General features: G+C 42.2%; 1 protein-coding gene across 1 annotated transcript; it reads right to left on the bottom strand.

Annotated features, from left to right (window-relative positions):
- Positions 1-1,019: 1,019 nt before the first annotated feature.
- On the bottom strand, positions 1,020-3,872 carry HES6 (hes family bHLH transcription factor 6). The gene is made up of 4 exons (XM_050964166.1): positions 3,662-3,872; positions 3,408-3,494; positions 3,217-3,298; positions 1,020-2,972 (listed from the first exon to the last, which is right to left on the bottom strand). Exons 1-4 carry the CDS (start codon positions 3,743-3,745, stop codon positions 2,527-2,529), a joined length of 699 nt encoding a protein of 232 aa, XP_050820123.1. The 5' UTR covers positions 3,746-3,872; the 3' UTR covers positions 1,020-2,526.
- Positions 3,873-14,316: the final 10,444 nt, after the last annotated feature.

Raw genomic sequence — 14,316 nt, 5'->3', positions numbered from 1 at the left:
AGAAGAGCCCTAACCAAGAGTCTTTCATCTCATGGAAATGAAACTAAGCTGAGCTGCCCCTGCACTTCCCACAGACTCTGAAGCACTTCCCCTACTGCCTGGGAATCTCTCCACAAGCTGTACACTGGGGAGGAGCTTGACAACAACCACTGCCAGAGCAGCATGTTGGATGTGTGTGACTGATGGCGAAAATGGTCTGAGACAGATGAATGCACAGGACTTCACCAGAAGTGTCTCGTGATGACTTAAATCTCTAAGCTCAGGCAAGTGCATGCAACCTAAGCTCAATTATGTCTTATGCTTGGTTTAAGCTGCAGGGGGCACTATGCACACCACTTCACTACCTTAGAGCAGGTTAACTTTCTGTCTTCCCTTTCCTACTTGTGAGGAGAAATATTAGGGCAGGTCCCTCTTTCTGTATGCTGCTGGCTGGTGATTCCTGGCCTAGGGCTTTAAAATGCTGAACATTTTTGTTGGTGATGGAAACAGCCTGTGGTTTTACCTTGTCCTTGAGAGAATTTTATAAGTAAACTCTTTGCTAGAGGGTGAAAGTAGGGCCAAATGTTTTTAATGTTGCAGGATAATATACATCTTTTAGGGTGTCACTATAAAGCATTAGTATTGGTGAGCAGAGGCTGAGAATAAAGTTTTCAAAATGAATGTATTACTGGAGGGCAATGGCTCTTTTTTTTTTAAGCAAATCTGGGATTGCATTCACTCTGCAAAATGCCAGTTTCCAGGAGATGTCATTTTGTGCTTTGGATGTTACTTTCAGCTGAACTGTCCATGCCACTGCTTCCATTTACACATCAAAACACCACCCTCCCTCCCTAAAGCAGAAAGGTCTTTACAGGCAGTACTCTCACCTCCCTTTGAGGAGCATTGCCCTTCTTGCTAGTTCAAAGGCAGGCGAGAATTTTAGCACAACTGGGGAAAACAAACAACTCTGTACCAGCTGTGAATGAAACACCCGCATCAGATAATTTAAAGAAAGTTACAAAGCAGAGGTCTACCAATAATTTAGGTATCTGATTTTATTGTTCCATAGGGTTGTTAACAAAGGAAAGTTACATGTCTTAGTCCCCATGTATTTATTTTGCTTCCTCTCCTAGCTGGTTCTATGCTTAAATACCTCCATGTACTAAGGAAGCAACGTCACAATACTTTTCCTGTTACAATGACAGCTCTGTGAAAGGTAATATCACAGCATAAATAGCCTATATCTTCCAAAAATAGGAACACTGAGGTGTATCACCTTGTATACAGGAATGTTGATGCTCCCGAGGTCACTGGAAGTATTTCCTTTTTGAAGAAAATTTTCAAATCTATTTCACACACTTCTTTTCAACACCCATCATTCCTCAGCAGAAAAAATGTACAGGTAAAGTTAAGCCACAAGTAAAGCATCTGCCTAGTACTTAAATTACAACTACAGCTTTACAAAAAGAGACTTACTTGGGGAAATCAAGTTAAGAGTAGTTTCTTTAGAATGGCATTCATGTAACCATGCCCAGGAATTTTAGTGTTCTGAAGTCAACCTACAACACAACTACACTGCTCCCTTCAATATCCTAAGCATCTTTCAATATTAAACAAAAGAAACATTCAAATTCCAATACTTGAGCTAACAATGCTTAGTACAAGAATTAAGTGCTAAATTACCAGCATTGTGTCCAAAACAGATACAAATTTGTTAATAGCAAACAACATGAAACTGGATTTTTAATGTTAAAGTGGTTAGAAGTGTATCACACTCCAAAATACATGCAATCATTTGTGAATTCAATATTTTTTATTAAAAAGATTAAAAATAAAACATTTGACACCTAATATACATAAAGTCACAATAAACTCAGATGTGCTAAAAGCAAAATGTGCATAAAACACTTGTTTCTAAAAGACACCCTGCCACCAATATTTTAAATGTTTGTCTAATTCCAACTGATCTCTAGTTTACTCTTCCTTCACTGAAGGCAAGATTCTAGACCACTAAATAATAAAGATACTAGCCACACCAATCCCTTTCAGGGATCTTTACTATCACTATAATGCTTAAAATTGTGCATGCACACTTAAGTCATATACCTCTCATTGAGTTAACCACCAAGATATAGAATGCACAAGGGCTTTTTCTTAATAGAAAAAGGGAGTGACATTTGGGCCATTTATAAGGGCCAAGGGAAAGACAAGGCTGTGAAATACTGCTGTGCATCCACCAAAGAGCTTTGCTACAAAAAATCCCCTTTCCTCCCTCCCCACCCCCAAAACTCTCCTAAACAATCCAAAAGTTACAAAACATCTCACACACAAATAGATGAAATGTTAACACATTTAACAATTAACCTGTCAGGGTCTGACAGTGTAAGAGTGCCATCTATGCAGTCCTGAAATACAGTAACGTTAGACACACAAATGCACCATCTGAAAGCCCCACTGTCCATTCCAATGGCTGTAAAGAGAACACAGTGCTCACATATTCTCCCATTATTAGGTAGATCTTTGTTGATTCCTGTGCAGTTTCTTTATTTACCAAGGTCTCCACATAGATTTGGAAAAGCTAGGTGAAGGCACATTGTGTGTCCTGGAACTGTCCAGTCCAGCTGGGGAGGCCGGGCTTTGCTCGGCCTCTGTCTCTTCCAGATCAGAGCAGGTCTCTTCACTGGAGGAAGGGGAAAGAAGAGCTGAAGTGGGGCTAGCCAGGCTTGGAGCAGCAGGAGACACCCCCGTTGGTTGAGAGAGCCCCTCACTGCCAGGCCAGGGGGCGATGGAGGGTTCTGACAAAACATCCGCGATCAAGTCCTGGAAACTGCCTTCGTTCAGAGGCATGGACTCCAGCAGGTGGTTCAGCAGCTGGGCAGCAACAGTGGAATCAATCCCCGGGCAGTTGGAGACGAAGGTATGGACTTCGTGCATGCACTGAATGTACCCGGCTGCAAACCGCTCGCTGGCCTCCCGGTGCAGCTTGTCACTTTCTGCAGTAGCAGCACCCATAAGGAAACACACATAGCTGGAGTCAAAGGGGTGAGCCCCTTCCCTCGCCCTAAGACCCTCAAAGCGGTCTGGGCCTACCCAGCCACCCCCATTCTCTGGCTATGCCAGCCCCTCCCCATTCACAGCACGGCTGACACGTCACTTCTCGGGATACTGCAGCCCCATCGTTAGAGGGATGCTGCTTCCCCTCTCCCCCCAGCATCTCCCGCGCCCGAGGGGACTCACCGAGGGACCGGCTCTGCAGCACGCCCTGCACCCGCTTCACGGTCAGCTCCAGCACCTCGGCGTTCTCCATCTTCGCCTGAAACTGCACGCGGGGCGCGGCGAGAGAGGACAGCGATCAGCCCCGCGCCAGGGACCCCCAGCGCCAGGGCGGCGCCCCCACCCCCGCTCGCATGCCCTTGCCGCAGCCTTACCTCCGTGTCGGCCAGGATGAGCCGCAGCTCCTGCAGGCTCTCGTTAATCCGCGCTCGCCGCTTCTTCTCCACCAGCGGCTTCCTGGCCTGGGGAAGGAGAAGGGGAAACACACATTGCACCGACCGTGGCATGCCCCGTGCAGGCCAGGCGCAGCTCCATTGCACCGACCGCCCGGCGGGGAGAGAAGATCCTGCAGTCCCTACCCCCCCTCCTTCCGGGGGTCCTGCCCGGGGCCCCTCCGCGCCCGGCTCACCTTCCTGTCCCCCCCTCTCGCGTCACAGAAATCCTCCTCCTCCCGGCTGGGCCGGCTCTTGCTGGGCCGAGAGGACGGGGCCATGGCAGAGCGCGGCGCAGACACCACGGGCTGGGGGAGGGGCGGTGGAGGCAGCAGCTGGCAAGCAGCGCACAGGGGCGGCCTTCTGCACCAGCCGGCTCTCGGGCGTCCCCACTGCGCTCTCCCCCGCCCCCTCCCGGCGCCACCACTCCCCGGCCTTACTTATAGCCTCTGATTTGCATGTCAATGAGCCCATTGGTCACGCCAAGCCGGGAGAAGCCGCTGCGTTGGGCGAACTGACCAATGAGAGACGTGCGCTTTGTCTATCCTGGGGCGCTCTAAGCCTCCGCCAGTGCAGCGGGAGGGGGGCGAGAGGGATGGGTGGGCCGCGATGCTCCAGGCTGGATGGTGTGGGTTGGGGTCCTCCTCTGCCTGTTTTTTTTTGTCTCGTGTGTACTGGGACTCACTCAGCCATGTTTGTCTCCATGTACTGGGAACACACAGAGTCCAGCTGTGCCCAGGATGGGGTTCAGTCTCAACTCTAGTGGAGTGGTGCTGGGCTGTAATCCGTGCCCAGGTTCCAAGGGAGGCTCAGACATGGGAGAAGGGATGGGAGCACTGGCACCAATTCACATGGGTTTTTTTTTGGGGGGGGGGGGCGGTGCAATTTTCATTTCCTGCACCCACTCTACATGGACCTTGGGTCTCTCTGGGTCAGGGATTCTTCCCTCTCTTACCTGAGCAGTGCATGAGCTGGTGCTGCCAGGAGTCAAGTTTTAGTAACAACAGGGAGTCTGGTAGCACCTTGAAGACTAACAGATTTGTTTGGGCATAAGTTTCATGGGCAAAAAACCTCACTTCTTCAGATGCATGGAGAAGTTCTTAGTAGACTCCCCTGTGCTCCACCCAACAGGAACAGACTTCCCATGCTCCAGGTTGCAACACCCTTTGGCCCTGATGCTCATCTGTCTGGGTAGAGCAGAGGGTGACTGGGCCACATCTGAATGTTGATGTGACCTTGTGCCCCAGGTTGCAATGCCACTTGCTGAAATTTGCCCCACCCACCATTCCATCTGGATAGAAAGCCATGCAGCTCCAGCAATACTCCAGACCAGTCCAGTAGCAGCTGTACTGATTTAGTATGGGATCACAGTTTAAAATGGTTGGGTCGTGGGGGGCCTTCCCAGGTCTGCAGTCTATGGAACTTTGAGCAAATGCAAAAATGTGGTGGGGGTACAGAGAGGGGCATTACATCCCCATCTCCGGTACTTGGCACCATTAGATGGGAAATGTAGAAAGTAGGACAGTGACAAGTTTATGTGCACCACTTTCCAATGTATACCTTTTGGACAGTGTAGTATCTACGATATTTGTTACACTCACTGCTTCACATATGTAGGCTAATACCTGATGATCTAGTCTAAATAAAAGTAAAACATGTTTTTTTGTTGTTGTTTTTGTTTCTTTGGAGGACTGACTTCTGTCTTGAGGTATTTATATGTAATGCCCAAATAAGACAGTCTCTAAGGGCAGAATTTAAATAGGAGAAGTTGAATAACTTCACAAGAGAAAAGATGAGATTTCAAAGGACTCCCTTATTACATTTCTTTCCTTTGAGGTATCTCTGGAGAAGGGGCAGCCTGCATGAGTTAGGGAGGAGACAAAGTAAATAGCAAGGAAAACTTTTTTCTATATAGTGTCAAATATGCACAAGTTAAAGCCATGCATTCAGCAAATTCTGAGGAACATGGACATAGGTTCTGAAATTCTACTTTCCTCTTCATTTTGGGAAAATTAAGAAAAGTAATAAAAAAAACTCTAAATATTTGATTCTTTTATCTGTTTATTGGGGAAACAAGGAGTGGTCAATAAAATACCACAGTACAATCCCTGTGAAAGACCAAAACACAGTTTATAATGCTGTTACTGCAGATTATTGGTCTATTATTTATAAGGGTTTTTACTATCCTTGGCACTAACAAAAAATTTCCACTGTTATCAGCAAATCTTCCAGGATACACCATGAACGTCTAACAGTTATTATTTTCTAGAATTCATGTTACATTCGCAAAAACATTCATAGTTAAATTGCTCCCCTTTAAAACACCCATTTCAATTCTCATAATCCTACAAACAAACAACAAAACAGAGGAAATCTCTTTCACTGTCTTTATCAGATACTATGAAACAATTTCCATTTATTTTATTGGTATGTGTACTTTACAGTCTATTATAAATCTTTCTCACAATTGTTTTTTAACAGTATGCATGTTATTAAAGGCATAGGAAGAAGTAAGAGGTCTATTGTAATCAACAATTGGGCATGAAGAAGGCAACTTATATGTAAGCAGGAAAGCAGACACAAATATTTGGAGCAAAAAGCCCTGGGTCCAGTCCTGAAGTCGTTACTTAGTCTAAACTCCCATTGAAGTCAAGGACTCAGGAGCAGGCCCTCATCATGATTTAATATTATGAGAGATCTGAATAATTCCATAAAATCATACACTCATTTTAAATGTTACTAGGCCATGTTCTTCTTTTAAATATTTGAATTATTTAGCAATTAGCATGAACCAGTATGTGTGTGTGCTTCAAAAATCAGACTGATCATAAAGATAAAAGTTGAAACCCTATAAAGAATCACGATCTCATGTATTTACAACATGATGAAAACTTCCTCCCTTCCTTGTTGGATTTCGTTGCCTCTTCTGTTCCTTAACCTAAAGAATGAAATAGTCTGGCTTTGTGAATGTAACTTGATGCTGATGACAGTTGGCAGCTGCAGTCCCCTCAACAGACTGAATCAAATAAAAGCATTAGGTCTTGTCCCCAAGGAGAGCGACAGGTGTTCGCTCTCCCTTCTTTGTTTCCTTCTTTTTTTCCTTGTTGGAAATGTATGTCATATTTTGACTATCCAAGAAAATGAGATGCATGTCCTGTGTGTGTAATCAACATAGCCAGGCACAGATAGACAAATACATAGATGTATGCAAGTATATGTATCCGCCTGCCTCTGTGTACATGTACTGCATAACTCTCTTCATTTCTGCTCTGGACTACTAGTGTTTTCTTGCCATAAACAACCCCTACAGTGCATTTTTAGTGTTTTCATGCTACTTTCATTGTTGAGTTCATGAATGCTGCTAGCACATGCTGTTTTTGTAAGCATGCCAATAGAAGAATAAGTGCTCATACAGTGCATGGCATATACACTCCCTTTGAGAAAGGCATAGCTGTAGATAATGCCGTAAGTACCCACTAACATTTCTCTCTTGCATCCCTGATCACTTTTTCTTTGTGGTTGTGTTTATTATAAGCACTCACTTGTTTCCTGCAGGGAGACATATGTTCATACTTGTGTGTGTTTGTGTATGCACATGGCTTTTCCTTGTATTGGTCATCATTCACAGTTAACTTGTCCCATATAGTCTATTGCATAACGTCCTACTCATTGAAAAAGAACATGATTGCTCCTACGCAGTGTTGTTGTAGCCGTGTTGGTTCCAGGATATTAGCCAAGGTGAGTGAAGTAATATCTTTTATTGGATCAACGTATGTTGTGAGAGAGACAAACTTTCGTGCTTATGTAGATCTGTTCCATCTTGTATTTAGTGGTGACACTCTAAGGCCACGTCCACACTACAGAGTAAAATCGAAATTAATAAAATCGATTTTATAAAACAGGTTTTATAAAATCGATTTTACGCGTCCACACTAGGGCACATTACTTCGGTGGTGTGCGTCCATGGTCCCAGGCTACCATCGATTTCTGGAGCAGTGCACTCTGGGTAGCTCAGTAAAAGAATGGGACCAATAACTTCGATTTCCGTCCACACTAATCCTAAATTGATATAGTAATATCGATTTTAGGGTTATTCCTCTCGTTGAGCAGGAGTACAGAAATCGATTTTAAGACCCCTTAAAATCGATTGTAAGTGCCTTGTAGTGTGGATGGGTACAGCGTTAAATTGATTTAACGCTGTTTAAATCGATTTAACGCTGTAGTGTGGACCAGGCCTAAGTAAGTTTCACAGACCTGAAGAAAAGCTTGGTGTAATCTCCAAAGCTCATCTCTCTGATCAACAGAAGTTGGTCTAATAAAAGATATTACTCACCCACCTTGTCTCAGTGAATCTGACCAAGGGCGATCATAATTAAATCTAATGACAATGAACTTAAAGACTACTTTTCATCTTCAAAATGCTTTATCAACATTATTGCTCACAATAGCCATATAACATAGGAATTATTCACATTTCACACATATGGAAATTGAGGCCATAAGGTTAAGTAATCTGCTCATGGCCATAAGCAGAAGTCAGTTTCAATTTAAGAACTCCTGGTTCCAGATGTACAGTTAGGCCACTCTCTTTCTCAAGCTGTAGTTCACAACAATTTTTTTTAATGTTTATTTTCATGAGTATATTTATTTTTGTTCCACTTCTGTTCAACTCTCATCTTCCTCTACCAATGCAAATCAGGCTTTGCCAAAGTGCTCAGTATAGGCCTAATTGACTCCAGGTGGAGCAGATTTAGGCCAGTTCTGAGCACTTGGGAAAATCTCATCTGAATCATTTATGAGAACCTGGGTGCACATCAGGCTAAATCAATCCTTGCTGTAGTTTCACTCTACAGCATGCACACATGCATTGAGTTCAAACAGGATTAATCTTATTTTGACACAATTAGTCCAGAGTATTCACAAATGTCATTTTGAGCCAGGACAGTCAGTTTATGCTTATAAACACAGTTGACCGGCAATTTTGTAGTACTTCCCATTTTAGTCATATTTAGCATAATAGGAAAAAATGTAATCAGCAGGGAGGAATGACACAAAATAACCATGGCTACAAATTATGGTAAAGTAATTAATTACTATAGTTTCCCCGGGGAGATTTTAATTTTGATACAAAGTGAGCAAGTTGTAGTAAGTAGAAGAAATGTATAAATCATATAGTCTAAAGCGTTTGATTTGTAATAAATAAGGAATCCAAAAGGACACTGCAAGCAGGTTTTCCTCTTGACAACATTTAGCTTTTTTAACATTTGTATTCTGCTATATTAAAATATTATGTGATTGTTTCACCTATCACTTATTTCAGTGAAGTTATACCTGATTTACATCACTGTGAGAGCAGTCTCAGACCCCAACTTTGTCAGTACAAATAATTTACGGTCTGTTTCTACTTTCACTTAAACTGGCATAATTCAGAAATCACTCCAACGAAGTCAACAGAGTTACACTGACATAAAACCAGCATGAGACCAAAATCAGGCCCTTAGTGCTGATCTATGAAACTAATCTGAAAAATTCCTAGCTAATGGGACACTGCATGTCTGAAGGATCACCAAAGAAACTCCTAAATTCTACTCTTGATTCTGACGCAGACATCTGCTTCTGCCTTTGGCAAGCCACTTTACTTCTCAGTTTTGCCTTCTGTAAACTGGAGATGGGATAGCACTAACCTTACTTGTAGGGCTTCTGTGATACTCAACTAATCTGGAAATGAGTTTTATAATGAAAAACGCTGAAAAAGTGCTGAGTGTAATTTCTCATTTGTCTCACATCTGCACATTTAGGAGCAATGAGAAATAGCAAGTTTAGAGTGAAAAGTCTGATTTCCAGGGTGCTTGAGAATCAAGAAACCTAAGATAGACAAGTGAGACAGATTTTTTTTAATACCTCTGTCATGCTTTCCACAATTGCAGCAGCACAATAATTTTGCATGTCCGCTAATTGGAAGTTGCACCCCAGAGGACCAGAAAAGCTGTGGAGGAAAGGAGAGAAGATACTAGTAATGCATGAGGAAAACCAAGGTGTCAAGAAGACACGAGCAAAGTCTGAAGAGAAGATGTAAAAACTAAAGCCATGCGAGACAAACCAAAAAACATGGAGAGAGATTTGTTTTATCTATTTCTGATTTATGGCCTGGTCCAGAGCCATTGAAATTGATGGGGGTCTTACTTTGACTTCAGTGGACTTTAGATCAGGCCCTTAGTGACATCCATTTATCTATATCTGATAGGCGTGGAAATCCTAATAATATCAATGGAGGATCCATGCTTGGAATGATTGTAAAGTATCTGCTCTTTAGTGAATGAGAAATAGAACAAATAAATGAGCCAATCTGAAATCTTTTAAGAACCCTCAATACAATTGATAATAGTTTAATATTACCGCAAATTTTAATTTAATTTTACAGTTGACTTGAACTGATGACAACATTGCATTGAAGTGGCACCTTTTCTGGAGTGAGGCCTTCTGTGACCTCTAAGAAAAGTTACAGGTAAGACAATAGCTGTACCAGTTGACAAATGCTGGAGCTGACTTTGCTGTACATTAAATATGTATGTTAGAGAAATACAAGAGTATTACTGTACCTGTCAGATGGTACTACATGGAAGTTTTTGCAGGATACCTGCTTCTTCCATAGGGAAAATGTGACATTCTTGTGCCATTTTAAATGGTAGAACCATTAACATCAGGTAGAACAATTCAAGACAATGTCATATATTTGAATGTGCGCATCAACTGGAATCAAATGGAAGAAGACACTCTCAACACCACTTCTAACTCCTTTCTCGTAGATTGGAAATTCTGGATGAAGTTGTAGTACACAGTCCATTTATTACCTATCAAAACTCTTTGCAGGCTGTTTAATACACCAGATATTACAGTTGATGGATGGATGGCTAAGTTTACAAGCGTACCGCATCTCTCTCCCAGATGGAATGTCAGATCTTCCCAAAAGCATGGAATTATCACTTACAGAGGTTGTAGCCCACAAAGATGTAAACCTTAATAGTACTGCAGTTAACGGAGAAGCTCCTTGGAACTGAGACAGGCTGTGTTTTGGGAGCAGTTTTAGCTGCAAAGCTGCATGTGCATTTTTATACAAATTCAAACACAACTACTTATACAGAATATACCTGTACATAAAATATATAATTATTGTTTTCAGTTCTTTTAAATTGTATTGTAGTTAATGAACCCTGGCATCAAGACACCTTTATGTAAGGCTCATCTACTGCCATTGTCATGGAGCCAATGGTATTCATACTACAAACTAAAAGGTAAAGATAAGTGAGAGCTCATGGAGAAGTCCATGATTCCATTGGATACCCACATGTCCCGTGTACAGTTTTAGGCATGAAGTTCAGTTGAAGGAGCTCTAACCACTGGAAAAGTGTTTGCCTGATATTAATGCACCTTTTGAGGCTTGGATGGGCCACACTCTGAACCTTCAGTGAATAACCAAAATTCTTCATTAATAATAGCAGCAGAGTACAGGGCAAAGCAATGATGCATGTAAACTGTGAACTCCTCAGGAGGTAGTTTTTTTAATAGGTTGCAACACTGCAAAATCGAGTGGTTTTTGGAAGCACGTGTTGTGCAGTCAAGTAGGCGTTAAGGCATGTCACTATTGTGAATATGACTAGCACAGGTTAGTAACATTAATGGCGGAGAGTGTAAATTGTGGTAAATGTTAAGTTGACGCTCAGTTGCTCCCTTGATATCATCTTACTGTCACTCAGTTTACCTTTATGCTAACAAGTAAAAACTGTGCAGGTGGTATAGATTCCAGACCTTTCACCTCTGGCCTTTGGCATTTAAAATATGGCTGCCAACACAAATGAAATGAGCCTATGGCCTCAGCCTCATTTCCACTGAAGATTAGTCCAAATCATTTAGCATGGAGCAGCCTAAGAACACGGAATAACAGAGGGTTGTAGGGTATGAAAAATCTTCATTAGAAGAGCTGTATGGAGAAGCTTACAATCCCTGCCAGGCTGATATTTGGGTCTTTCTAGTGCTATCAGTCTCTCCAGTTTCAGCAGTGTGAACATTTAACCCAAACTAATATAACATTGCTCTACAGCCAAAATGCTTCTGAAATAAATGTAGTCCAACTTTACTAATTATGGGTCACTGAGAACGAAAATGATGCTTAAAATTGGTGATTGGCTCTAGTTTTCAAGATATGCTATTGGGTCAGTATATACAACCCTTGACTTGGGAATGGCGGAGGAGAAGTGAGTTATAAAGGGAAGAGATCTCAATTTAAACCAGAAATGACTAAAATACATCTTTGACTGGATCTATGAATAAATCTATGAATGGGTTTGGACAGTACTTGCTTTTTAGGCAAAACAATGAATGATGCAATCTGAAGCTGGTATTGCGTCATACATGATATGAATTGCATCATGTTATTCCTAGAAGTCATGGATGATGCAATCATAACGAAGCTTACATCACTCTGCTGAACAAATTGCCCTATATCAGCTCTAGAAATCATACATTTGCAAAGGGACATATTTCTGTTTAGCCAAAGTGAGCAGAGATGCCTCGTACTTGTGTGAAGAGTGCAGAAAACTTCTGCTATGTTTGTGGTGAAGTGACTTTTGCATCCCAAAAGCGCAGTATAACCACTATGGTTAAGAAAGCCTATCACCTTTATTTTGGCTGCAAAATTGAAGATCAGGACAAGACGTGGGCCCCACACATATGCTGCAACACTTGTGCAACAAATCTTCACCAGTGGTTGAACAGGAAAAGGAAATCTATGCCTTTTGCAGTGCCAATGATTTGGAGAGAGCCACTAGATCATACCAGCAATTGTTTCTTCTGCATGGTGCCTCCAGTTGGGAAAGGTGTGTCAAAGAAGAAAAAGTGGACTGTGCATTATCCAAACATTCCATCAGCTATACTCCCAGTACCCCACGGAGAAGGACTGCCAGATCCTGATGCACCAGAATCATTCTCACTTGAGTCAGACAAGGAAGAGGAAGAGGATGAAACTTCTGGTCCTGAACCATCAACGTCACAGGACCCACATTTTCTCCCATCCTCCTCCTGTGAACCACACCTCATAACACAAGGTGAACTGAATGACCTTGTCAGGGATTTGGAACTACCCAAGAGGAAGGCAGAGCTGTTGGGCTCCAGACTACAGCAGTGGAATCTCCTGGCAGGCTATCAGGGCAAATGGAGCCCATCAATGCTTGCAGACTATTGCTGGACAGTGACAAGAGATGCTCCATTTAATGAATACAAGAGACAAGCCGAGAAGCGCCGAGTAGACACTGAATAGGACTAAACTATGTACGTAATAGTTTTTTGCCTTTTGTTTCATAATCAATTTTATTTATATAACCCTTTTGCTGATTTGTAAAGTGTTACATAAACAGGACAGGTGAAATATTATCATGTAAAGCAACCATAAACACATGAAAAGACCTAGGTTTACAATTTATGATTAAAACTCTACTATCTACACAATATACATAGACATAAAATGTAAAAACTTAAATATCTTAGAAACAGTAGCCAATCAGTTGTTTTAATTGTCATATTTGAATTCAGCACATCAAAATACATAATAAATATCACATTTTATCTCTGAAGCAGACGACTTCTCAAAAATTGTAGACCAGTGTAATCAGAATAAATTTCCCTGCTTTCCATTCAGCTACTCTTTGAGTTTTGTCCATTTGTTTCTACAAACCGGATTGGCTGAGTGTTTTATGTGTGGGCTGTGGAGTCCTCTGAGCCATTGAAAGCCACAAAGGTTGTCCCATTCATCTCATTTGCTAGGATACAGTTTTAGCAGCAATCACTGTGTTCACCAGATGATACACAGAAGTCTCAATAATGTGTGGCATTCAAAAGACTGTCATATATAATATTTGTTGTTGATCAGAGATTAGTTTTATCAAAGAATGTCAGAACAATCCTTATTCTCTAGCATTTCATAGGTACATCTAACGTTCTTAAAAAACAGCAAAAGCCTTAAATACAGCAGGAAATGATAGTGCCTGAGCACTCGGAGAAAGTAACTTAGCACAGGGGTTCTCAACCTTTTCTTTCTGAGGCCCCCCCAACATGCTATAAAAATTCCACGGCCCAGCTCTGCCACAGTAACTGTTTTCTGCATATAAAAGCCAGGGCTGGTGTTAGGGGATATCATAGGGGTCAACACAAAGTTAAGTTGCTCAGGCTTTGGCTTCAGCCCCCGGTGGCAGGGCTTGGGGCCTTGGGCTGCAGTCCCACATGGCGGGACTTTGGCTTTCTGCCCTGGGCCCTAGCGAGCCTAATGCCAGCCATGCTTGGCAGACCCCCTGAAACCTGTCCACAGATCCCCATGGGGCCCCAGACCTCTCATTCAGAACCACTGACTTACCATACAACTATGGTTGTACCATACTACAACTATGTTTTAAGCTCTAACCTGCATCAAAAAGTGCCTGTTTGGGATCTTGGAATCCTACAGAAACTTTTATTAAGCCAGTCGTGTTCCATTGATTGTCATTTGCCAGTGTGCACAAAAAAAGGGGAGAAAGTGGAAAGCAGAAGTAAGGGGGCTGATGTGATTGAACAGCACCTGAGGAATTGTGAAGGTGATAATGGTGTTTAGGAAGCTGCTGGATGGAATGCTGAGGCCAAATGTTCCAAGTGACATTCAGTTGCAGGAACAGTTTATTCTGTTTGTGCGATCTTCCCAGTATAAAGCTTCATAATATTTACAGTTAGTACTAGACTGGTGAAATATGTGATTACCCTTTACTTAATTACGGCAACACTTGTCTCTTTATCATCCTCAACAAATTCATTGAATTGAAATTAAGGAGGA

The sequence above is a fragment of the Gopherus flavomarginatus genome, chromosome 8 (assembly GCF_025201925.1).
Source record: "Gopherus flavomarginatus isolate rGopFla2 chromosome 8, rGopFla2.mat.asm, whole genome shotgun sequence".
Taxonomy (NCBI): Eukaryota; Metazoa; Chordata; order Testudines; family Testudinidae; genus Gopherus; species Gopherus flavomarginatus.
Note: the sequence above shows the minus strand (reverse complement) of the source record. Positions and strands in the feature narration are given on the sequence as shown.